The sequence below is a fragment of the Heliconius melpomene genome, chromosome 10 (assembly GCF_056956725.1).
Source record: "Heliconius melpomene rosina isolate 202511_hmr_F chromosome 10, ASM5695672v1, whole genome shotgun sequence".
NCBI classification, from domain to species: Eukaryota; Metazoa; Arthropoda; class Insecta; order Lepidoptera; family Nymphalidae; genus Heliconius; species Heliconius melpomene.
Window position 1 is genome coordinate 2,210,503 of NC_140398.1, and position 27,497 is coordinate 2,237,999.

Here is a 27,497-nt window from a genome sequence, read left to right on the forward strand (position 1 = left end):
ATAAGTAATAAGTTAACAAGTCAATAATTTACATTGTATTGTACACAATCAAAATAAGATAACTTGAAAAAAAAATTCTTCCACACTACAAATGTTTTTGCATTATTTTTTTTATGTTCATGTAGCAATGTCATTCTCGCGTTGTATGCATAGTACACATGGGACATTTGCCTGAAAACATACTTTTATTACTTTTTATTCTATAGAGGCTTGATTATTATATTTTTAAAAGCTAATAATTACTATACTGTTTCCCTTAAAAATAATATCATAAAACTGATTCCTGCAGGTTATATAGCCGACTGAACTTTTAAATTGGGTACTAAAATAATATGGTTTTACTTTGAATAACCACTATTATAAACATGACTGAGAAATTTCTGTTTACATTATTGATGTATGATTTATATATTCTATTTCACTAAAAATAAACGAGCCTTAGTTATTTTCATAAAAACAAGTCGATTAAGTTGTCCAAATAATGAGGTATATATTTATATAATAATTTAAAACGTAATGTCAATATGGTCTTGCATATATTTATAAGATTATGTACATACAAAATGAAGTCAATATATACACAAAGATATAGCAGATTAAAAGCCTTGTTTCCCACATATAGGAGAGGAAGCTCAGTGTTAAGATAATATTACTCTCCTCTCGATCTCCACTTTTAGCCGAATTTTAAAATAAAGTCAAGAAATAAAAGAACATCAATACAATGAATTCTTTTTATTACGTGAAAAAACCATACAACTTTACCTCGTGAGTACATTTATAATATAAATAGCAGCCAAAAATTTAAAGGCACACTAAATTGGATTTAAGCGGAACGCGCAAATACATGATTATTATTATTACATACTTAATTTCACTTGAATGATATAAAAGTAAATAACATAATCTGAATTGGATTCGGATATTAAATAAAATATAATTTGTTAGTTTCCTGTAACTTATTTTCAATATTATTGAATATCCGAAATATTATGACAGTTATAGTGTTAAAAAAATCCATCGAATTATACAAAAACATCTTTACGTCTTCTTCTTCAATGTCTTCAAAAACATCTTCAACGTTTTGTTTACAATAATTAAAATGGATAATACAATATTTGATTTTATAAGATTTACTTTACAAATATAGTGCATATACATTTAAATGCATGGCGTCACCAAGTGTGAATTAAAAAGTTAAAAAAAAAAACAAAACGTAAGTGTTGATCATTTGCAAACTTAACAAAATTCTAACAATCCTTGAGCAAATCAATTAATTTATACGAAACTAGAATCCATTGTTCGAATTACTTATGTAATAGCTAAGAAACAATATCAAAGATACTTAGTTAATACCTAAACCGCGTAGACTATAGAATAAGAATTTTGTCATAAGGGACCATTTGTATATTACGTCACACGAACTTCATATCTTTTTGACAAGCACTAGCTTTAGTGTGACGTCACATATTTAGTAATTTTAAATTAAAACAACAATTCGGAAATTAATTTCGTTTACATCGTGTTTTAATATTTAGATGTGACATTTAAAATGTGATGTCACGAACTCCTTCCGACGTCTTGCCACACAATGTCACACTCGGTCTACCCTTTAACGTGTGACATAATTTATAGATGGCCCCCTAAAAAGAAAAAAAAAACTACAAATTCAATCTAATCTCCAAACCGAACGACAAACACAGTCATACAAAAAACATCTTATCTAAATAATACAACAGCTGTAAAAGTAGAATTTTATTTGACAATCAAACTGTACCAATATTTGCAATAATTATTGTATAAAAATATTTTTTTGTTTATGATTTTTCATTTTTTTTCACCAATGAGTGCATAGAAGCGTGTACTGAAGCGAATTTTTGTACTTATAGATTTCTTGGCAAGTAGAAATCTCAAATGGAATTTAATTGTTCTTCCTGATAGCGTCTGTCACCAAACGAGATGCTGTAAAGTAAAAAATATATATTAAAAAAAGCGCTAGATATAAGTAGTAATAAATATTTCTACTTATGATAACTAATTTAGAATGTTTAAATTACACAAGTACACAGCACGCACCAACTAAAACTAAATACAATTTTAGAAGATAATACGGTTCTCATTTCATTAATGCAAATATCTAACCTATTGATTGAAATGTTATACCATGAAAATTCAATTTTCGCTGACTTATGTATACAATGGTAGTGGTACAATGGTTTCATACTTTTGTACTTATAACTATATTCTATCTAAGTCAACCTTTAAAAAATATATTAACTTTGAAAAAAATATAAAATATTAGACTATATAAAGTTAAGCTGCAGAAAAAAATATTGAGTTAAAGAGTTTATTCATGTTAGTTGAAAACAAAAAAAAATATTTAAGTATTACTTTACATTTTTTTTCATATGTTTATGTCTTTTATTCATATTAGTCCAACAAAAAAAATAATTAAAACAAAACTTCAAGATAAAAGAATAGACACGAAGATGTCTATTTTAATTAAAGAAATATATTATGTAAATTTCTATATATATTTCAAGACAAGATCTAGGATACTATCTATTTTCACAATATTAAAACAAAAATTTCCCTTATGCCAATTTGGTGTTCTGATTTATTAGGAGTATGAAGGGTAGAGGGTAAGTAGTCATCTTGTATGTTAGAAATTTAAAGACACTTTAAAAACACCCTAATTTATGATATTCCTTACTCCTACCCTCCATAATCAGGAAATAAAACCATTCAATAATTAGACATACGAAAAACATATTTTAAAAGGCTATATTCACGTAATATACACACATGTCAAATATAAGATATATTGAGGCTTTAGTAGAAAGCGAATATAATAATTAGAGCTATAGATAGCAGTAAATTGAATTATTAATACTAACAATTTAATTTTGAATAGATACACAAATAGCTTTCGAATTATCAAGCGACACGATTGCCATTCAACATGGTTTTACTTACATTTTCATATTGGCACAGCATTATTCTTGTTTACCTAAAATCATGGGGGTTTATTGAAATAAATATAAGGAAAAACAAAAATATTGATACAAAAAATAACCCATTCAAACAAAAACAATAAGAATAAATCAAAGGATAAACAAAATAAATAGAAAGCCCAATATTATACTAGATACTTCCTAAATGACATATATACTATTGAAAAAATAAACTACAACATTTTCTATAATCTGTATCTATACAAAAAAAAACAAAAAAACATACATTTGGAAAATCAATCTTGCAATCTTTTCATTGAAGTATTTATTTTCCTATTAACATCTTGCACCAAGTCCCGGATGTTAACTGTTTTTACGATATCATTTAATTTTTTTATCAACTTTATCTTTAAAACAAAAGACATTTTTTGTCGCAAATGTTTGAAAGTGGTAAATAAAAAAAAACTATGTATAAAGCCGGCTTACAAGATTATTAACTAAAGTGGCTTGTATGGCCTGAGATATATACATTCATGCAATAAAAATAGTAAAATTAGTAATTTAAAATATCATGCAAGTGATCTAAATTCGTACAAACAAAGAATATATTTAAGGAACAAAATATATATCCACTTTTGAATTATTCCAATATAATAAACTATAATAGTTTCTCAGCGTGACATTTTTAAAGCTAGCTGTAATAAATGTAATGAAAGAGATGAAGTTATTTTTTTTATTATAAAATATACATATATGTATATTTAAAGGAGTATATATACATTTAAATAATATAATTTTATTCAATTGTATCTAAATGTTGGTTAGGGTTTTTTTTTAGACTTGAGTAAAAAATATATAACAATATATATCCAAGCATTATTTTAAGGATACCTGACATATATGGTAAAGCTTCAGCCCCAAAAGCATTTTACCTATCGTTAATATACCTACCTAAATAACGAATTAATCTTTGTGCAGTTCAGACAATCTCTCATTAAACGCCTTCATAGTTTTATCCACATGTTTATTGGCGTTTTTTACCAACTGTTTCAAAATATCTTTCTCTGTCAACAAAACATTTTATATTTTTGGAATATCAAAAGTGGACATGCTTAACACTTCCTTGAATTTTAAATATTTATATTTTATATCAAATATCCTTATTTATTAGTTCTTGTACATAACGTTAATGACACTCGACCTTCAAAAAAATCAATTTTAGTATAAAATAAAAAAAACGTTTTACCCCCTTCTTTCCTAAATACCATTTATTAAATACCATATGCGCCAAATATAAAAAGAAATGTTGCATACAAAAAAATATTTAAACAATTATTTATTTATTTACCTGAGTTGGCAATATCATCGATACGGCTGTGATGTTTTTGATAGTAGGGACGAATGATACGATGATAGATGATAAGAGATCCGTTGTAGTCCGTAGGCAAGTAGCACCAGATTATGAAGATACACTGAAATACGAAAAAAAAGTACATTAATTGGATTAAAAGTGGGATTGGAGGATGTATATTTGTTTGACTTTCCCGCAATATCTGCGGAAAAAGTGTAAATGACATGAGACTTTACAGTAATTAGCTTATATTTCGGAATAACACACAGCCTACAATCAATTGGCTATAATAAAACAATAAGTTCAATATGCTGCGCATGGGTCTATGGGGCTAGTAAATCATGTATTTAAATATGTATGTATAAATTTATCGCATATAATTTAAAATTTGTTAAAAAGAACAAAAATAAAAATTATACAAGAAAGAATAGATTGACAACAGCTGAACTATAACAGATAAGCTGTAGCGTAGCATGAATTCCGACTTAGTTTAAATATTGTTGCGCAAAGAATATAGTGCACAGATAATAAAACAATGTAACAATAATTCTAAAAAAAGAAGAAAAAAAATCTAAAATAAAATTAAAATGAGAAAAAACAAGGTTGCTCATTCTGATGTGTGGGTGCGCGCGCATGTGTTGTATTTAATATGGGATATTAATTGAACAATGTTGCTCAAAATGATGTCATTGTGATGTAAAACCGTCTACCTATACACAGGTTGATTATAGACGTAATTTCCATTCAGGCAATTTTTTTTATTTCTGATTCACTCTGTATCACGCGAGCATTTAATATTAAGAATGATTTTATTTCTAGCCAGAGAAAGTTTATATATATATCTTTTTTGCCTCATTCTGTATTCCACATACTTAGATATTAGAAGAAAATCTAGTGTCAAGACATTCTGTTCTCTGCTTTTTACCTCAACTCTAGACATGATGTTAATAGTAAACGTTTTAAATGTAAGAAACATTTTATTAATCATAAAATTAAAATGGAAATCTCCTTGTGAAACTAAAATTCTTTCTTGGAAGCAAAGAATAACCTTTTGTGGCCAATATTGATAGTCCACATTGTATCAATAATGTGTATATTAAAAATTATAAAAGTAATAATCATATTACTATCTAGTTTAATTGCTCTTTCTAATCTAATTTTAAAATACAAAACAATAATGTACTTTACAATGACAGACATAAGAACAAACAGAGATAACGATAATGGCTCTTATAATTGACTGTAGAGTTATTTATATGTTAGTCTGAGAGCATAATATGAGGCACAGTAAACAGAACTGCATAAAAGAAATCTTTTTTCTTTATCTTTGTAATAAATATTTCTATAGTCTTTTATATTTACCGTAATAGGAACAAGGAAAAGTTTCGTGATATTTGAATAAACCAACTTTAATTGATATATTGGTAAAGGAAAATCAGAGATATAAAATAATTACCTCAATGATTCACAAATTGCATGATCAAAGTATATTAATTCATATCTACAATGTATTTACGTATACTATGGAACTAAGACTTACCCTTACCATTACAACATATACTATCACATTATATTAGCAATAACAAGATAGTCATCTAACCAGACTTTAAGTCATTCTCCGAGTAGAAGTGAAAACCATAACAACACAAGTAGACAGTGACAGACTGTGCCACAATTGCAATTAGTTGTATTATTGAATTGTTAAAATAACATATTCTTACGTAAGACCATGGTCTTGGACTAAATTTTGATATACAATAGTTTGCCATTCTTATGCTAAATGATGTTTTAATTAGACTAAGTACAGTATTGTACTGTTGTGTATTTGCTGATTAGTATCTATAGTTTTTTTTTTGTATGAGAATAATGAGAATTATTTTGAAAAGTAAAAAGATTTTGCAAATTGTTTAGTATATTATTTTAGCTGTATGTAAGGAGCTAATCCTGGGTTTCCTAGCTCCTGAACTTATCTTCATTTATTATACTTTCCTCTGCCTATTCTGATATAAGTGATACACATGCATGTGAAGATAAAAAAATTGTTACTAAGGCAAGACAATGACTCACAAACACACTATCACTGAATGTAGACAAAAATAATCAATGATATAAATCATAATTATGAAATAATTTTTACATTACATATAAAAATGCAATGTTTTTGCAAAACATGTATAATTCTAATAAAGTTTAACAACAAAATAATAATAAAAAAAACTTTACATTATAATAAATTCACAACCCTAACACATGAATGTAAGAATTCAAATAGTGGGGTGAAAACTTTGATGTAAAACTAGCCTAGGTATTCTTCACTTTCTGCCCAAAGTGAAGAAATTACATGTTAATAAAATAAATTAGTGCCCTGAGTGAGAATTGAATCTAAAACATTCACTGCAACACAATAACCTTGGGATATAATATTTCGTTTTTTTTTATTTGATAGCCATTTCTATACATATTAAGTCTTGAATATTAGGTAAGTAGATATCTTTCTTTTGATAACAATAATATGAAACAAAAGATAAAGTTAAGATGCCAAATTAAAGATAATGGTCATAAAAGATAAAGAATAAGGTTTATTTCATACTAAGAATTATTTAAACATGTGAGTTTTTTTAGCTTTACATTGTACCCTCGCATATAGCATTGTAGGTAAAGGAAAGTTATTGTTAAGCAACTCTGCAACATCCTGTATTCAAGACATTGCTATATGGTGGAGCTCAATTCTACATTTTTGTTTTGTTACCAAAGTGAGAAAATAAGATTAATTCACTCCCTCAGAGTTGAACTCATAATTGTGATATTTACAGTCAGATGCTATGCCACAATGGTGACTTACAACATTATTTATGCAAGGCTAGCAGACTGAAATTGATCTTTACAATATATAAACTACCTACAAGAATATGAGATGTAATTAGATATGAGAATTATTAAGTAATTTTATTAAGATATTAAAGCCATCATGGCACAGGGGCACAAGTGTGTGACTATATGTTCCCAGTGCTTATGTGCTATATGCCATATGAAAGATACAGTGTCAAGCTAAAAATAAATAAATAAAGGTATTTTATTTAAAACCGCATTTTCGAAACATAACTTTATCAGCTCTTAATCTGTTTTGTGTGGCAAATCACAATGAAATAGTTTTAAAAGACTAATGATTCAATTATAGCTAATGAGCATTGAGTCATTAAATACATAATAATTTGAACATTAACAGTCTAATCAACATAAAAACCGCAATTGTGTCCTAATAAATTAAAAATAGGCACGACCGAATAGTGACCACATGGTGAAATTCAAAAGTAGCATATTTTCAACTAACCTTTATCAGCCAGTACAATGGGAACCAGCCAACGATAAAATCGGAAAAGTACTCGACGATAGAGAAGCAAGCGTACACGACCCAGTATGTTAGCCACTTTGTATCATCGTCCTTTACAGGCGACTCTAACGCCTTCATCGACATGTACGCTGGGTACACGAATCCAATAGAATTGCATATCAACTCCGCGCCGAAACCAAACACTAAATATAAACCAGTGAATGCGACCAGCCCTGCGACAAAATAAACGTCAAATAATTGCTAAAGATATAAATAAACTCAATAAGAAAAAAAAGGACTTACCGAGAAATATGTATACCCTGTTCACACCGCTCTTCTTTTCAGCTACTTCAAAGTATTTTGCCCATGGACTGTTTTTGTCATTCAAGTGGCGCTCTATAGTGTCTTTATATTCCTGTAATTTGGAAGTCATTTTGGTAAAAAAGTCAGGGGTGTATGGAAATGTATTTGGCACGAGTCCGGCGGCCACGACTCATTGACAATGGCCAATGAAATGACAGAATATTAAAATGACAATGGTGGCCATTATATGTTGCCATATACAAAGATTTGTTTTCTTCTATTTTATTTTTTTATACTATTTTCTTATTTTATACTGTACATGAATGTCAAATAAAAGTTATGTTTTTTTAAAATTATGCAGCTTTTTATACATTGTATGGAAACATTTTAAAAATAAAGCTTACGGGTTTGCGTTGACTATTTACTATTTATTTGACTTTTTGTACTCATATGCTAACTACATTGACATGAAATAGGTTAATTTAGCATTAAATTTATTTTTTTTAGTTAGCCTTAATTATACAAACAGTAGACATTTGTATAAATGAAAACAATACATTTTGAATATATTTTTTAAAAGACAATAAAAATATTCCTTAACTATATAGCAAAAATATAGGCTTACAGATTTTTAACAATTATTTATATGCATTGAAATTCTACATTTTTAGAGAATAATAAAATGACATAAGTATATCAGCGCCTTTCTCACCAACAAGTTAACAACTCTAACTTCACTTGCAATTTTATGTTCCTAGACTTATTCTACAGTCGTCTCTAAACTAACGAAAAAAGAGAGAGAAGTTTAATGATTTATTTATTTTATTTTATTTATAAACACTTTATTGCACAAAGAAAATACAATTAAATTTGTAATTTAGATACAGTGCATAAGCGATCTTATCACTGTAAGTGATTTCTTACAGGCAATCTTTTTTTTTAACAAATGATAGTTACACTCTGAAAATTACTTGCTTTTACTAACTTGATATTAAATTATATAGGCCAAATTTAATTTTAAAAAATTCGAGAAAATATAATATTTGTCCAGAATTAGGTAAAAAATGAACATCTTCCCGCCACATCAGGGTTGGCAGAAGGAACCTATCCCTCTGCCTACCCTGCTGTGTCCGGAATGCAGCGTGAAGGTAATTTTTTATTTTTTTAATTAAAAATAAAACACAACTTCGTTGAATAATATTCTTTTAATTTCCGTAAAATATGAAAAGTGTTAACATTAGTTATCACTGCTTGTCTTATAAAAAGAAACATATTTTCATGAAAGCTTTAAATATTGTGCTAAATATTATTACAAGCAAAATTAATAAAAAAACATAAAATAATGATTTTCTGTTTCTATTTCTTTCTCCAAAAAGTACCTATATTTAAAAAAAAAAAAAAAATTTTTTTACAAAATAAATAATTTCCGCATTGGAAGACAATTTTTACAAAAAAAATATTTGTGATATTTCCACATTTAATCATAATTTAATATTAATTAATAAAAAGTAAAACTAGCTAAAAATACTAAATGCTGTATCATATATTTATATCACAATGCGATTTTGTAAATAGAAGATAACATTAAAATGTGCTTGATGTGCTTATTATGTGAAAAAGTGCTCATATTTTGTGCGATAGCGAAAATAATATTTTCTGGAACTATATTTTTTATTTGTGATAAAGCATGACTAGATAATTTTATAACATGTATATTAAATTCAACAAATATATAATATATATATTCAAGATGTTCAAGTTCAAAATTAAGCTATGCATTATTGCGTACATATTTTTCATAATTAAATTCAATTTCTAAATGAATTATAGCTATCCCTTGCCAAGAATTTTTAATAATCTCTTTGTACCTACATAGATTTTTTATGTTAAACAAAACAAAATGCTGTAAATTTTACAAAAAGATATGAAGAGACAATACTAATGAAAATCTCTCTAATATACAGTAGGGGTAATATACTTAATTAAACTTTAAGTTAGTATCTCAAGTTAGTAAAATTTCATATTCACAAATCACTACTATATAAATCTGTAATATAAAGAATTTATTTATTATTTTGATGATGTCTAAGATTTAATGAGATTGGTCTCAGTCTTATGCTATTGTGAGTTTCTAGTGAAAATTATTAATATTATTTTTTTCTGAAATTACAAACACTAACAAAAAATATAACATTTTTTATAAAAACAATGGTACATTTTAAAAATTCTAACTACTTATATTAATAATTTGATTATATACAGCCTTATAATAAATGTTTTGATATTTTTTTGTATATTATAATTGCTTGTATTGTATGCATGTGTGATCGCTTAAGTCTACAAATTGGAAAGATTTTTTTTAATTAGTTTAAAATATAAGTTTTAAAAATGATAACATTAGCGAATTAGCATCTATGCAGTTTGTATTTCCAATAAAAAGATTTTATATAAATATTTAATCCCTTCGCAAATGCAATTTTCTTTTACATTAAAAAAATATTGTTTAATATGATTGATTATTTTAATTATTAAGATTCTTTTTTTTGTGCAGTGTAATATTTCTTCATTTTAATTATGCAATTAAGACATTTTACGTTATCTAATTATAACGACATAGCGACATTTTGACATAAATAACTAATGCAGTTTGATTTTACTGTATTCACTTAAAACTATTATGAACTAAGATCTTTTAAATCACAGATTATACCACGCAAAAATACTTAGATATTGCTTATTTTATTTTATAAAATAGTAGAATAAATTAAAAATATGTATCATTAAGCAAATTATTTATGGTTTGCTTAATAATTTGGGTAATTTATAAATAGCATTATAAACAAAAAAATAATAGGTACGTCATACTTTTTGATTAGCTAATGAAAGTAAGATATGAATTTAAAAATTCTGCATAAATATTTTTTTCTAAATATATTTAATTACACAAATATATAAAATTGTAAGTTCCGTTCTTATATTGTATTTACATAAGCTTTGAAAATAATTTAACTATAATTTATAATTGTTACAATATTAATTATAATTATGTTATATTTTAAGAGTAAATCGAGCCAAGTGTACAATATTTAATATTGAAAAAATATGAATTGCTATATAACATTAGCTTATTCTATGATAATATGGACGTTGAAATAAATACTACAAGTTCAGATTCAATTAATAGTTACATGTTCGAGTAAATATTACCTTTGAGATAAAATTATTAAACATCTGGCAACCCTAAAGTTTTAAAATAAGCGGCAATTAAACAGTAGTACCTAATTAAAATTTTATAAACTCATTTAAATTTCATAAATGTGAGAAACTATAAAAATAATTACAATTGTGAATGATAAAAAAATTACAATGAACTTTTAACATTATTTTCATGTGTTACGCCGCTTTATGCTTTTTTCTTGCGTCTCGTCGATTGTCGCTTGGTGGATGTGGCTTAATTTCTCGTACATCCAACTAAAAGTAATTAAAGTAAATTAAATAATATATTTATTGTTTTTGTTGTTGATTAAATTTGTACGATGTTCTTTTTCTTTCTATAAAAATAATTTAATGCAATAAATGAATAATAATAAGCTGGAATATGTATTAACATTTTCATTTGTTTGCTCTGGCACTAAGGCGAAAGCCCGGTGTTGAGTTCCACACGCAATTCCTCAAAAAATCGACAGAAAGTGAGGAACGAAATGTCTTAACTCTAGGTTCCCTCTGCATATCCTTCTATCTGCGAGATACAGCGTGAAGCTGATTATCATCTAAGTAATGCAAAAAATGCGCCTTTTATAAATATAAGTCCTGTTCGAATTCACGTTTAAAAGATTAATCTTACGATAATGTTCATCTTTTTGTTCTGTTTTTTGACACAGCAAACTTACCAATGTTTCATCATCCGGCACTCTTGATAGTAAATCTAAAACTTCGTTGTTGGGTATTGTGTGTGGTCGTAGAATTTTCCTAGTAAATTTATTAATACCTGTAAATGAAGAAAATCTTTTAGATTATTACTGAATATAAGAAAGAATTAAAACATAGGTTTTATTAAAATTATATTCTTCACTATACATACTATTAAAATAACATTTTGATTGTTATTATTTATAAACTAGACTAAATCTCAAAGGCTCATTTTATATACTAGAAAAGGAAAATTATAAAATTTTTAAATAACATCAATAATTCCCCAATTAGAGATCGAGCCCACAATCATCGCTAAGATACTGACAAACAGAAATTATACAAAACTTACCCCACGCCATAAGAAGATATCTTAAAGGAATCAAGTAAAGTACGAACATGGCGCCCACCAGCATAATTATCGCTATATAACTAAGATATGGCACTGTGAAGTTCATTAAGCTGAAAACATATAATATTTTTAATAATATAGATTACAAATCACACGATACACTCATTATAAAGCTCTTACAATTTTAACGTTTTTACTTTTTATATCATTTATAAACATATTTACCTATATGCATTTAGTAATTTCTTAGCAGCTTTATGAATATTTCTCCTCATTGAATTTGCACAAAAAAAACTAATCTACTTTTTACTGGTAGTACTTACTACTAGTCTACTTTTTTGTTTTCTTTTTTTGTAGGTACGTATAATTACTTGCATTTTGTTTAAGTGCACACACTTCCAATTAGACATTAATTATTAACTAGAAATATCTCATTTGAGCACAACTTACTTTTTTACGGCTTCTCCTAAAGAAGCAACATAGCCGATCGCGTTCTGCACAGATTGTGTCACTTCTTGTATTGCTTGCAGCCTTTCCTTTAACGATTTCTTTTCTTCCTGTATAAAAATATATAAATGTATCATATATATTTTTTAAATGAGTATACTTAGTATATTAAATATTTTTTCAAAATGAAAGGTTTTTTATTGATTATAATGTAGTTCAAAATAAAAAATAATAGTATTTATACAATTCTAGTTTCAACTGGTATCTCTTTATCACGCAACGAGGTCTAAATCACTTTTTTTTAAATACTATGGTCGAAAAGTTGAGGCCGCCCTGAAGTTAGGCTTTCTGAACTTTAACGCATGTTTTACTCGGGAAGAAACTAATAAAATGTAAGACAATTCCTACAAAGAAATGTACGTAGCCAGCGTACAGCTAACTGCAACCCTTAGGGCGGCTGCAACTCGTCGTCAGTATTGCATAATATAATTACCTTATCCACCTCTTCTTCATCATCTTCTTCAGCCAACAAATCATCATCATCAACAGGCAACAATAGCGGATTACCTCCTGAAAATTATTAATAATATATAGATAACATAACAAAAGTAACTTTCCAGTAGTTATTATCATCACAACATTTATTGAACTTTACAAATATAATAAATATCATAATTACATGACGAAGCACTAATTTATTATACTTCTAGGTAAAGTTTATATAAACTTTGTACCTACTTCCGAAGAATGATTGGATCAGATTTAATAGCTCATAACTCTTCTTATAACGTTATATTTATTAACACTGTTTTTTATTATGTGCCTCGCCACATTAGTTTTATATTTAAGTATAATACAAAATTAACATAAATATAACACATAAGTAGATAAATTATGCCAAATAGATTGAAACCAAACCCTTTTTTTATATTTTTCTTTTATATATATATATATTTATACTAGCGGACGCGCGCAGCTTCGCTTGCTTATTGCTTAGGGGTGAATTCTAATAAACTTTGAAACACGTGTTCAATAAAATATTTTTAAGAGTCTCAATTTCAAATTTTATAAAAATCAGTGGCGATTTAAAGATTTTTCTATATAAACTTTCAACCCCTTATTTACACCCCTAGGGGATGAATTAAAATAAACCACGAAACTTATGTTCAATTAAATATTTTTAAGAGTCAAAATTTCAAATTTTATAAAAATCGGTGGCGATTTAAAGATTTTTCCATACAAACTTTCAACCCCTTATTTGCACCCTTAGGGGGTGAATTCTAGAAAACCATGACATACATGTTCAATTAAATATTTTTAAGATTCTAAATTAAAAATGTTATAATAATCGGTGGCGTTTTAAAGATTTTTCCATACAAATTTTCAACCCCTTATTTGCACCCGTAGGGGAAGAATTCTAGAAAACCATGAAACATGTGTTCAATTAAATACTTTTAAGAGTCTAAATTTCAAATTTTATAAAAATTGGTGCCGATTTAAAAAAAAATCTATACAAACTTTCAACCCCTTATTTGCACCTTTAGGGGGAGAATTCTAGAAAACGATGAAACACGTGTTCAATTAAATACTTTTAAAAATCTAAATTTCATAAAAATCGGTGTCGATTTAATTTTTTTTCCATACAAACTTTGAACGCCTATTTCACCCCTTTAGGGTAAAAATTTTTCAAAATCCCTTCTTAGTGGATGTCCAGATTACGAAAGTAAATATCTGTCCAAATTTCACGTTTCTACGCACAGCGGTTACGGCTGTGCGTGCGTCTTACCTCAGTCAGTGAGGACAAGTCCTTTTATATATATAGATTATATTTTCAATTTTCATAAGTAAGACTCGTTTGTGGTATAGGGTTTCGATGATAGTTAATAATATTTCATAGTTTTTTTTTTATTAATTGCAATTAACATTGGGCCACTTGTTGTTATCCCCAGCGAAGCATCTTTGCTCTCGCATTCGCTTCTCACCTATAAGCCCACAAAAACCCTTTTTTAAAATGAACACTTATAAAAACGATGAAATATAATTTTAGTTTATTAAGTATTTAATTTTTTAAGTAAATTTGTATTTTTATATGACACTAGCGGCCCGCCCGCGGCTTCGCCTGCGTGAACTACGTTATTATTAATTTCTGTCTCCATGAGTAAGTACGTCCTATAAGTGACGTCCATGCAAAATTCATACAAACTTTCAACCCCAAAAACAACCCCTTAGAAGTCGAATATTGCAAATTTCCGTCTTAGCGAGCACCTACGTCCTATAAGTAACTCCCATGCAAAATTTGAGATTCCGAGTACATGTAGTTTCTGAGATTTCGTGATGAGTGAGTGACCTTTTGATTTTATATATACAGATGAAGACAAATACTTTTAATTAATGAACCTATTTGGCATAACGAAGTCTGTTTCATTCGCAAGTATAATTCATTTTAAAAATAAAAATAAAGCACAGTTTCCACCGCGAAAGAGGAATGAGCGGCTAATTTTTGCGTGGAACGGACTTTAAAAAATTATAAATTAACATTACCACCAACAAAGAGTTTTGCATTTTGTAATTACTTCGTTTTGCTCTCTAGAATTAAGCGAGTTTATTTTAACTCTTTCTGCAAGCTTCGTCTTTTCCGCTCGACTATTTGTTAGTAGAAAATGGAAATACTATTATACATAAGTATATATAAGTAGTCGTTAACGAGTCCGCTCCGCTCGCGGTGGAAACTTTTAGTTTTAGGTTAGCTTTAATATCACGACATATATTTAAAATAATAATTTAAGCTATTTACAAGCGAAATTAATATTCTTTTAAGCAAATTCATGCAATAATATAACTTACTACAAAACAACTGTTTCAAACACTCCCAAGGGTTACGGGATCGTTTTAACTGAACTATAAAATAAAAAAAGCTTAACTAAAATATTTTTACTTAAAATCTACAAATTAAAATCTAACTACATAAAAAAATCTATATTTTCAAAATTCCATGTTTTGCGGAAATTATTGAATTGTCATTTTCTTTTTATAATGAAAAAAGTTGCATAATAAATATATTTAACTTAAATGAAGTATTTTCAATCAATCGTGAAGTATAATCATCGTGTTGTTTATCTAAACTTAATTCAAATATAAAGCGATTTATAAGATATAAAAATTAGAAAAAAATATATAATAAATAAATTTTGTTTGTAAGTTTGTACATTATGTAACAAAGGAATTGAAATAAGACAATACTATATGTTAAGAATACCTGTAAGTCTGTATATAAGCCAATTTCTCGTGAAGAAAACCAGCAATAAAAATGGTAGCATCCACATTTGGTAATAATAACAAAATGCTAGCCACGCTAGCAAACCTAGGAACGATCGAAGCCTGGATTCCCATTCGAAGCAATCCCTGAAAATTTATTACATTTTAGACTTACATTTCGTTTGTGCAAACAAGTTTAAATATTTTAAAATCATTAATAGAAAAACTAACATTAACTAGTACTTTAAAATCGTTTAATTTACATTGACCAAATTAAAAATATACGCATAAACTGACAAAATATGTGGATATTTTTCATTTTACCTACTGTAGTTACAGGTAAGTAAGTTACGTGACGTTATTAATAAATTAAACCTTTTTTATTCGTAGTGATAATAAAAAAAGAACAATAATTAAATCGTACCTACGTATTTTTCTAAAAATTTAAATTTTTAACACAGATAAATAATTGAAAAATAAACACGAGAGGAAAAAATCCTTCCTTTTATTATTATTGCCTATTCTTTTAGTATTGTTGATAAACATTTAAACTGAAATAACTTACTGTAATATTTTGCCAACTTCTATAAACCACATAATAATAGCTTTCAGTCTCATGACATTCCTGACGAACAGTTGCCTCTTGAATTTCGCTTCTTGATGCATGTATTTTGGCTCCTTCGGATTTACGACTCTAATTGCACCTTTAAGCTACAATAAATTTTAATCTAAATGAAATTAAAAGAGAATGAAAAAAGAAAAAATATAGGATTTTTAGGGTTGCCCAGACTCATTGATGATGTTATAAAACTATATTAAGTGTATAGGTATTTGTTATATATATAAAAAAAACGTTAAATGTAAAAAATTAAAGAAAATAATTATATATAAATTAAATAAATAATTAGATTCGAATATGCACGAGTACATATACACCTTCATATATTTTATTTTAACTAAGAACGTATGAGATATTGAATAAATTGAGTTCTATTGGCAATGACGCCAACGTGTCGCAGTTGGGACGTGTCTGATAGTGTCAATTTAATTCTTTCCCGGGAATAAATTTATATTCATAGACTATATAAGTATTCCATGACATGGTAAGATAAAATACGGAGAGATTCACTCGCTGCTGAACAAGCAATGTGAGAAAAGTAAGTGGAGAGCGTTGTCTCTAGGTACCAGTACTGTGCTATATAGTGTGAATTTAATAACAAACACACAATATAAAAATTGACTGAATCATCAATTAGTTTGTGAATTTGTAAGTCCGAAAAAACCCGATTATTTTTTTTTTGTAAATGTCAAATAAAATTTTATTTCAAAGATAAAATTCTTGTAATACTCAATCAATTTCTGAGATGTAAAGAAATATTTTCCAAAGAGTAAAGCTTTCTAGAAGCGAGTAGAAGTTTTGCGCTTTCAGCCACGCTCTAAGTGGCAATTAGACTACATGATCGATACTCAGCTTTTCTGATGTGGACATTATATAATATAGTGTTTTAATTTAAAATATGCTTTAAGCTAAATATATGTGAAGAGGACGCTCCACGCGCATACTTTTTAACTAAATTACAGGATCAATTCACAATTTAAATTTAAATACTGACATCAACAAACCCCAAGATAAAAACAACTGTCTCTCAAGTATAAGTACTTGGATATTTTAAGATTACTTTACCCTTGTTGAAGACATGAACTTGACCATAACTTCATTATGCTGATTAAAAACAAGCAAAAAAGCGTTTGTTTTCGCTTACCGGATTCCAAATAACGCTCATTTCCAACAATATTTGTGGATAATTTCCTTTCGCTCTCGCCCTCATTTTCTTGTCTTTCAAGGCGAACCACCGTTTCTCCCCATTGCGGATATTCAACAATGGTACAGCCAACTTGCCGAGGAACTCTACTTTGTGGTCGTGATCCTCGTCGTATACTGTTAAGTCTAATGTCGAACTTATGTCTTTAACTGTGCTAAAACGTACAATATTAGTATAATAATAAGAAATAATTTATTTTACTGGTTGTGGGGTCGATTGCTACTAAGGCTAATAAAATATTTTTATTTCGGTGCTCTGGTATCAAGACTGGTGTGGCGTTGTGTTCCGCCAGGGAATATGCAATGTCCTGATAGTTGAGTTTTGTTTAGGGAACGGAGTGTCTTAACAGTAGGTTCCCTTTACCTATCGTGCTATATGCGGGATCCAGAATAAAAATGAAAACAAAAGACTCACATAATTCTTAAAAGCATGAGACAAAGTAAACAATACAAAATAATACTCACAAGGTAAAAATCTTCATCCAATTTGGTGTAAGCGTTTTGTATTCGGTATGCGTTTGCAGTCTCGCATTTCCCAATTCTAATACACAGAAGGGGTCCGACTTCCCGCCCAAGTCCGCCGCCGCCAGTCCTTTAGCACCGTATACTTTTACACAGAGCCATCCGACGCCGCTAGAAGCCTCGTTTAGATGATACCATGCCTACAATTGTATTGGAAATGAAAAATAACTAAATAAAATTGAGTTCCGCCACTCAACACGCAAGGCCTCAAGAATTCGGCGGAAAGTGGGGAACGGAGTGTCTAAACACTTTGCTAAATCTAATAGAAATATTAGAGTTTCATTTTAAATAAAATACAACTGAATTGTTGGCGGCTATGAAGGTTATTATACGTCACACTCAATATTTCCCCCATACACCCCTGTCATATATAAGTATTTCCTATACAAAAGGTAGAGTTACGTATGACAAAAACCTTTGAGCATCTTGTGTCTCACGATAAGGTAATGATAGCACTTCAATACGCTTTTGAATTCTGTACAAAGGGTTTGGTACACTGAAAGCGGGTTTCAAAGACGCGGCATTCACTAATGTTAGGATTGGAATAGAGCCAACGTGTAGTCTGAATAGACTGGTACAATATTTTTTAAGATCGTATTTTGGCTAAGATTTGTAGTTTCGTATAAGTAATGTAAATGCTGGATGTTAATTTTTAAGATGAATAAGATATTTGTTTTAAGTATTAGTACTTTTAGTTAAAAACACATGCTATATTGTGTGTCAAAACTCGATTTTGGAGACATTTCTTGGTCAAAAAAATTGTTTTTTTTATCTGGAATGGACAAGGAAGAAGATCAAATGGAGTTACTCTATGCCTACCTAATAAAAGCCAAAAATTCTAACTGATAATAATATATTGAAATTAATATTCATTTGATTAAGCTTTTATTCTCGTAAAATATTACGTGCAAAATATTTATAAACCTTAAATAAACTTACATATCGGTTTTCAATAATTTCAATGTCTCTAGGGTTTTCTCTATAGCTCGCGAGATCTGTGATAGTTTCCGATTGTGTCGTGCCGCTTATTGTTAATAGTAAAAATATTTGTCCATTGCCATCTTCCAAATCTTGCCATATATTGTGGGTTATTTCTCTTTCAAGCCTGGATAAGTCTATGGTACACCTGCAATAAATAAAATATTAGAGCCAATTGGAAGCTTTACATAATTCACATTATCATATAGAATTCTTAAGCCTTTAGTTTATCTTTGAACATTAATCAATGATTCTGTTATTTGGCAAATAAAATAATATTATTGGTAAGCTTTTAATACCTTCCTATAAAATCATCTTTGGTTTGTTTGTCCTTATCCCAAACTGTAACCTCTAAAATTTGTTCCTGGTCGTCGTATAAATGTAGATCGAACTGCTCTAACCAAGATGGGTGTAACGTTTTCCATACCACTTTACTTTTGTATTTTTCATTACCTAACCTGAAAATTATATATTTTTATGGACCTGTATATAATTCATGATTTTCTATTAAAGCGTCATATTATAATATCGCTTCGATTATAAACAAAATAATATGTCAGGTTTATAAAATGATTGTTTTTACCATGCCAGAATTGAACCTGCATTGTAAACAAGATCAAATAATTTAGAATATATAATAGTCGATATATATATGGATTTTTGGCAACTTTTGAATAAGCCGGGTTCTTTATGCAAATGATATTCCATTTCGTAGTCTAATACAGTCAGGTACGCAACCTGACACCCGCATAATATGATAATAAAGTGTATATTTGGGGAATATTACAAAAGGTATGAGCGTTGAATAACTTTAGGAAATGGAAATAGCTAATAAATGTAATGTAAGAGGATATTAAAATATAAGAAAATGCATACAATAATAGCGTACGTGGTAATAGATATGTACCTACTTAGTTAAGAAAACCTTGCAATTACTTTATTTTTACCCAAATCGTGAATGTTCAAAATTATTTAAATATCTCCAAATATACTTCTATACATATATTGTATATATTAATGAAAGGTAATACAAAAGTTTATATATATGTCGTAAAATATTCAAACTTACCTTAATTTAAAGATATTTTTAAATAAATTAATAAATTGTAGAATGATATCGGATGAAAAAGTCATTAATTCAAAAATCTTACCTCAAGCAGTGATATAATTACTATAAAATTATTATTTAAATTGTTAGTAAAGGTAATTCTCTAACAGAGTAATATTACCTAAATTTACAATAAGGATCACTGGACCTAGTATCCAAATCCATAGCAGGAAGATTCTTAGCTTCCACTAAAACTATCGTGACAACTGAACTCCATATTTGAGCTTTCAGCCGTTTGTTCACGTCGCTTAGTCTTGTATTCTTCAATAGATACTGGAAAAGAAAGTATTTGTTATTTAAATATGTTCACGGCGTGTTTGAATATCCTAAATGAAAATTTGGTAAATTCAATATTGGTTAAAAAACCTTAGATTTTGTTACTAAGGTCGATTCTTTTAATGAGCGATGGATAACCGAGTAAGTCAAATAACAAGAAAGTAACTAGTTACTTAACGGAAGAAATTTAACTTTTTTAATACTTGTTATAATAATTATATATTTAATGAATGTTAGTAAGTAGGCAAGTTATTCGCGTAACAACAAACATTGTCACGAATCCCTATGGAAAGCGAACAACGATGTGATTTGCCACTATATTTCTAGTTGTCTCTGCCTATTCTACTAAGGGGAAAAGTAACGAAATTGTTATTTTCATTAAGTTGTTAGTAGTTAGCATGCACTCACACACACATAAATAGCATAATATATTTTATAGACTGAGAGGTCATGGATACAATCAGATTTACTTTTATGAGCTGTTGAGTAGTCCCCTATCGTTAATGATCTCGATCTGCCTGCTCTTCATAGGTGCAACTAACTTATTGAACTGACAAGAGGTTTCATTGTTTCGAATAAAAAACCAATTAGAAATAGTAATTTTTAGTATGTACACTTTCAAACTTCAAAGTATGATATCACAGCAGACTCCGTGTAATTGATAACCTCCTCCTAAACATTGTAAATTATGTATTCTTTAATTGTGTAAAGTTGCTTATTGGCCGTTAACGTGATCGTGAGCTTTGTGAACACAAACTGAGTGAAGAACTTAACAGAACTAAACATTGTAAAACTATCATTGTAATTAAGATTTATATTCTAATTAGTTACAGTTTATAATAAATTATATATAATATTCAGGTTAGGTGTATATATTAACCGAATAATCTACTTATTCCGCAACTCGTAGGATTTGTATAAATACTTATATATTGTTAATATTTTTTGTAAAATACAAATCGGAAGCGTTTTGTTAGCACACGCAAAACACAGACATGCGACCGCCACCAATCAATACCCTATGAATCCTGTCTCCTTTGCTTTTAAGTCCTGGGAAACGATTGCCAATTTTCTCAAACAACTCTGAACATGTGTTGATAGCTGTTGGAATATCGAGAATTGCACCAGGCGGGAGGCTGCCTGCACGAGGCCTTATCTGTGATGTTCTGTGAGGAAAATATTTGATTAAATACGTATTAAAATATTTTAATAAGTATTTAAATTTTTTTAGAGAAAATAAACAAACAATTTTTAATACAAGGGGAATCTATGTGTAATTTAGGAGGCATATTCCTTTTTAACGTATCATTTAAAAACAGATTACCATTTGACATTAACATGATGAAATAAGAGTTTAGACCACTTTCAAAAAAATATATAAAATACTGAATTATTGGCTTTTGGACAAGTATATTTTATTAATCCACTATATAAATGAAAACCGTAAAAATTATAGCTTTTAAGGAAAACTCAACAATTTTATTTAAGAAAGTAAATCCTACATTTCAATTTGTCTATATTAAATATTGGAATAAAATTTAAGATATTATTACATAATATCAAAGGTAATAGCAGCTTAGTGGCAGTTGAAAGATATAAAATATGAAATGGAAGCGAAATATCGTATACGCGGAGCTCCTTGCATTTGCAATTTTATACAATTACGTAAATGTTGCGGGTATATCAAGACCGTGAGTTCTTGCTATTTATTCCCATAAATAAAACATACCCCCATTACATTCTCGCGAATGGATCTTTTATTTTAAGATCTACTAAGAAGTCTAACTAGAAAGAAACTAGAAATCTACTAAAATACGTTTCAGTTATTGAATATATGAAAATAACAATTTGGTTTTTAGGCAAGGTTAGGTAATAATCTAATAATAATTCTTGTCACTTTACGTTATATTACGTTTATTATAAAAAAAATCGGTTTAAGGTAAGCTTAGCACTATCAGAATGGAACGTACCTTTATTTATCTACACACAAAAAGCTATAACTCATTTATCAACACCGTTATCACTTCCATTAAACATGAACTTTACACAACGATAATATTATTGTCATTGTAACTTAAACAAGATTACTTATGTTTATCCAATAGATACTTGAATTATTGTTAAGTATTTAGAAAAAAATATTTAGTTTATTATTTAACAATTAAACTTTACGAACCTTATACATACTAACGAAATTTTATTGTATTTTATATATTATTAAATGAAAAAGATAACAAATGTGGATACGTACCTTTCATCACTAGACGAGAGACAGGAGAAGGAAGAGTCACTAGAACTATACAAATTAGATTCATTATCAAACGTAAGGTTAGAAGTGGAGAGACATCTTCTATAAAGCACACCATTTTTTTCAATAGTGAGGAAATCCTTACAAATTTGTCTAGTGTCGTTTAAACTAGGCTCATCTATAATCACTGAGGGTATACTGGAGCTTCGGTCCTTCTGTGTTTCTGTTGATTCTGATGAGGACTTCTCATCAGGCTCCCTCTCTAAACTTTCCACTGAACACCTTTCTTCAGACACATGTGACACGAATTTAGAAAATTTAGTTTTTTCCACACGGTTTTGTATCTGGTCGTGTAAATCGTCTACGCGATCTTGTATTTTATCGTGTAATTTAATGAAACAGTTTTTTAACTTTTCCATTTTATTGTCTTTATCGGACATCTTTTTTCCGTTCGGCGCTCGTTGTTGAAACTAATATTAGCTTTTGCACGATTAACAGGAATTGTAAATTGTATCTGTTCAATAGAATTTCGCAGAATGATCTTAAAGAACTGTTTTTCAGTAAGTAAACAGAAAAAGAACTGCTCTATTTCAAATTTATTATAAATATATAATTTTATACTTAACAAAAAATATTTATATTTTTAAGTATTATTAGACAATTGTTTCGATTTAGTTTACGTTTTGCATCTGGTTTTACGACTGTCGTATTTTACGATACCTGACGTAGTTTACGTAATACGAGTACGTCCTGAGTACCTAATATTAGCGTATACTTTGGAACTTATTTAAAATTTGTTATAATAAAAAGCAAATAAAAAAAATATTTTGATAAATAATAACATTATATAACAACATTATTTATATGTTTTTAAGTATGTACTATTTTAATAACTAATTTATCTGTCTCTACTCTATACTGTGGCTTCACTCGCGTTTTCAATTGGAAATAACAAGTCGTTGTGCATGACACATTCTAAGTGCGAGACGTGACTCTGACCGCAGGTTGAGCGGGGAACAGCGAAGCAATTACCGTAACATAAGATCTCGATAAATGGATTGTGCAACGTACAAATATTTTTTTCAATTCGAACCAGTAGTTCCTGAGATTAGTGCTATCAATCGAACAAATTCTTCGGCTTGACAAAATTAGTATAGAAGTAATTAAATTTAATGTATTTATTGGGCAGGTAGTGGTGCAGTAGCAATAGTGCGTGCGTGCTTGTAAACGCTATAGGCATTCGATCGATCCCACTGTAGAAAATGTATATTCCACATTTCCATTTTCTCGCTCCGGTAACGAGGCAAAGCGCGGTTGAGTTCCGCAACTCAATACCCAATGGTCCCGGAATTCAGCAGAAAGTGTGGAACGGAAGTTGTTTAATGGTAACAGAGTGTCTCATCACTAAGTTCCCAGGTTCCCTGTTCTCTCTCACTCCCAAAAAAATAACTGTTTTATATTGATATTTTGAAATATCGTGTACCTACAGCTATTAACACAAAATAAATTATATATTAAAGGTTTGTTCTAAATTATAAGTTTATGCGTGTTCCTACGTATTAAATATGATGTAAGCGTTGCCGTCACTTCGGAGGAGCAATTTACGAGAGCGGAAAGCGGGCGGCGTTACAAAACAATTACGAAATAACTTCTAATGGTATTGTTGTTAAATAAATTTGACTTTTAACTTCTTATGTGTAAACGGCAAGCGAGTGACTAAACGCGACTGCCTGTAGGTTCGATTCCCACTCGAGGAAATGAAATTAATATTGAAAATAATTTAATAATTTAAAATATTGAAAATAGTTTTCTCTTGAGCTCCGCTTGAGGCTTCCTCTGCCTGTACGGCTGATGTTTAAACGGAGTTATAAAATAAATGATTTAAATGTTTAGATAATTTCATTTATTGTGACAAATGAAAACATTAAATATTGCATTCCTCCGAGTAAGAGTCGAATCCAGAACCCGTCGGCGTCGTCGTCCAGTCTATAGAATTATAAGCAGAATATACTCGTACATGCGGAAAGCATATTTTATTTCTATTCGGCTGTAGTAGGTACGTACAGTCGGAACTACAGAGCTACGGTTAAGCGGTTTAATTTATAGCGTTATTATGAATTGTAAGCTCTTCATATTTACAAGCTTAGATTGCTTGAAAATTTTATCGTTCAACCTATTTCGAGATTTAGTAATGTTATTTATTAATATTTCCATTTAATATATTTATTTACATTATACATATTTTGTTTGGAATAAAAATCTCAAGTATTTTCTTTGGCTCCTTTTTAAAAGTTAAAATGTAATATTTTTTTTATATTCTAAATGGGATAATTCTCTACCCTTGGCCGCTTGTGGTCTCTTCCTCTAAAGGTCTCCTATGAATTGGTTTTTGATTGATATTCCTCTACGTTTTTAATTTTTATACTAATTATTATTGTACTACTATTTTATTGTAGTACTAAAAAGTTTTTATCTTTCTATTGGAGTTAAAAATAAATTATATAAAATCTAGTGTATTTTAATATTCATACTATAATAACATGGTAATACGAGTACGGGAGAAACTAATAGTGCAAGTTAGTTACTGACAGATACGTTTGGCTATGCCTAAGTTGTCCATGGATCTTATACGGTAGAGTTTAATATAATTCAAGAACTTTGCCAACCGTTGTTCAAATTGTAACAGTTAGCTACTTCACGTACTGTTCGTATGAGAAATATTATGATTACTTATAATTATTATTTTTAAATTGAGTTGGAAACTAGTAAAAAAAACACTTTAGTTATTATTTTGCCTTAAAAACTATAAAGTTTAATGTAATTTTGTTTAATTTAGTTTTGTTTTTTGACTTTAATTATATACATTATTTTCGACAAAGGGCCATTAAGAGAAAAAACACATTTCTACGAGTGGGATATATTTTTATTGTCCTAAAAGACCTACATAATTGTGCAACGACGACGAAGATATTTCATTTAATCAGGAAAACGGAAATACTCTTGGGTTTCTCAAGTAATATGTCTGGCTGTCGGGTAAATTTTAAGTGCGCTATGAAGGCATATAAACTATACCATCTTACATTTATCGATTGAAAGAATAAATTGTTTTGCATTAATAAAAAATACGGTCAAATTTCTAACTTCTTTTAATATTAAAACAAGCAAAGAAAAAATACATTATTGTCAAATATAGCAAATGAATTGAACTATATAAAAACAAAACATTAAAATAAACGGTTAACGGTTAAATAAATATTAAATTCATAGAAACACTTCCTTCGCGTTCACACCTAATGTCCATTAGTTTAAACGTTTCCACGAGTACCGCCAACATGTAAGTACGAGTATACCGATGGACAGATAACCAGTGTAAATTACCGAGCAATTTACTAATAGCCTCGGGGCTATGGTGTCACCTGACCCTGAGATAAAAAAGATGACGCGGTCGTAGATTGCACTCGTGTGCAAGGAAGCGTTACATATACATTATATATATTATGTAAGAAGACTGAGGAAAGAATAGTATGATATATTTCGTAGCCATAAACTACTTAATATGGGATTGCAATAGATATCAGATATATTCTGGAATCAGATCATCACTCTGGAATATCATTCTACATTGTACGGAGCCTGGAAAAGGTCTAAAATGAAGTGGGTTATCGGTGTTCTCGGTTCCTGGACACAGGACACAGTAAAACGGAAGCAAAGCAAGGAACTTTGTCGTTTGAGGTTTTCGATGCGTATAAGGAATTTGATGTCGCGTAGGAACGCCCTACAAGACATATACTCCGGAATATATTTTTCGAACAAGGCAGTACCTTTTCTTTGCATTAAAAAGCCCAACGTGACACCAGTATCGAGATATCTACAAGATATTCTTTAAGTAACTTATATACAGGAGGAGAAACAATCTCTTATCAACCAGAGATAGAAAAGAAATACGGGTTCCATGGGATTAACTATCCACAAGAATCAGGGTCATAAAAAGCAAATTTGGTTAAGTTACAATTGCACGCCATTAAGACAGAGCGCAGTGTTAAGTTCCGCCACTTAACACTTAACGTCGTGATTTAATACTAGGTTACGTCTGTACACGACGTCTGTCTGTAGGTTGTCTTACTAGGACCTGAATTTTAGTCCTATGACAACTTTCAGATATAAACCCATAGCGTACATCAGCGTCTCTCAGTTGACCTTGGATAAAGGTTTAATTATGCATCGAATGTGGTATTTAAAATCGACTTTTACTTTGTTAAATAAAAGTTTATTTGATAAATACTTTGCGTTTGAAATATTTTCGTCTTATTTTGTAAATTTGAAATTTTACTTTCCAATTACCTTACCTTAAACAACACGTCTAGTAAATAATACTTCTATAATCAATAGCATTTCAATGAAAACAAATATTCTGTTTTTACGTCTTTTCTTTTTGTTTTACATATGTATGTATATATTTTCTACTTAATTATAAGCGATATCCATAAATCTTTGCTGGCGCTGTTATAGCGCAGTGGCGTTGAGCCAATTCCCATTGTCTACAGCGTATGATATTAAATGAACAATGTACATATATTCAAATCCAACAAGACTATTTAGTAGATACTAAATTGTGAGTATTAAGTTCATAGTATTTAGACACTC

At 29.0% G+C, this 27,497-nt stretch overlaps 2 protein-coding genes across 17 annotated transcripts in view; both read right to left on the minus strand.

Annotated features, from left to right (window-relative positions):
• Positions 1–717: 717 nt before the first annotated feature.
• ReepB (Receptor expression enhancing protein B) lies at positions 718–8,155 on the minus strand. 5 transcript variants are annotated; one of them, XM_085191692.1, is made up of 6 exons: positions 7,937–8,155; positions 7,634–7,866; positions 4,300–4,423; positions 3,238–3,318; positions 2,974–3,007; positions 718–1,959 (listed from the first exon to the last, which is right to left on the minus strand). In XM_085191692.1, exons 1-4 carry the CDS (start codon positions 8,064–8,066, stop codon positions 3,248–3,250), a joined length of 558 nt encoding a protein of 185 aa, XP_085047818.1. In that variant the 5' UTR covers positions 8,067–8,155; the 3' UTR covers positions 718–1,959; positions 2,974–3,007; positions 3,238–3,247. The 5 variants fall into 5 exon arrangements, with proteins under 5 accessions (XP_085047818.1, XP_085047815.1, XP_085047816.1 ...); XM_085191689.1 differs by lacking the exon at positions 3,238–3,318 and adding an exon at positions 3,903–4,015; XM_085191690.1 differs by lacking the exons at positions 2,974–3,007; positions 3,238–3,318 and adding an exon at positions 3,903–4,015.
• A 967-nt stretch (positions 8,156–9,122) lies between these two features.
• Positions 9,123–27,497, minus strand: part of Mctp (multiple C2 domain and transmembrane region protein) — an 87,018-nt gene continuing 68,643 nt past the window's right edge. For 3 of the 12 annotated variants that reach the window (XM_085191707.1, XM_085191704.1, XM_085191705.1), the window contains exons 2-16: positions 22,857–23,323; positions 21,624–21,771; positions 20,451–20,602; positions 19,521–19,679; positions 19,183–19,369; positions 18,187–18,383; positions 17,663–17,876; positions 16,465–16,610; positions 15,901–16,046; positions 15,489–15,542; positions 13,138–13,214; positions 12,648–12,754; positions 12,198–12,307; positions 11,827–11,924; positions 9,123–11,407 (exon numbers count right to left, since the gene is read on the minus strand). In XM_085191707.1, the coding sequence (XP_085047833.1) occupies positions 11,330–11,407; positions 11,827–11,924; positions 12,198–12,307; positions 12,648–12,754; positions 13,138–13,214; positions 15,489–15,542; positions 15,901–16,046; positions 16,465–16,610; positions 17,663–17,876; positions 18,187–18,383; positions 19,183–19,369; positions 19,521–19,679; positions 20,451–20,602; positions 21,624–21,771; positions 22,857–23,293 (2,310 nt within the window). In that variant the 5' untranslated portion in view covers positions 23,294–23,323 and the 3' untranslated portion in view covers positions 9,123–11,329. Of the gene's footprint in view, positions 11,408–11,826; positions 11,925–12,197; positions 12,308–12,647; positions 12,755–13,137; positions 13,215–15,488; positions 15,543–15,900; positions 16,047–16,464; positions 16,611–17,662; positions 17,877–18,186; positions 18,384–19,182; positions 19,370–19,520; positions 19,680–20,450; positions 20,603–21,623; positions 21,772–22,856; positions 23,404–27,497 lie in introns of all 12 variants that reach the window. The other 9 variants (XM_085191697.1, XM_085191696.1, XM_085191699.1 and 6 more) reach the window with 6 other exon arrangements.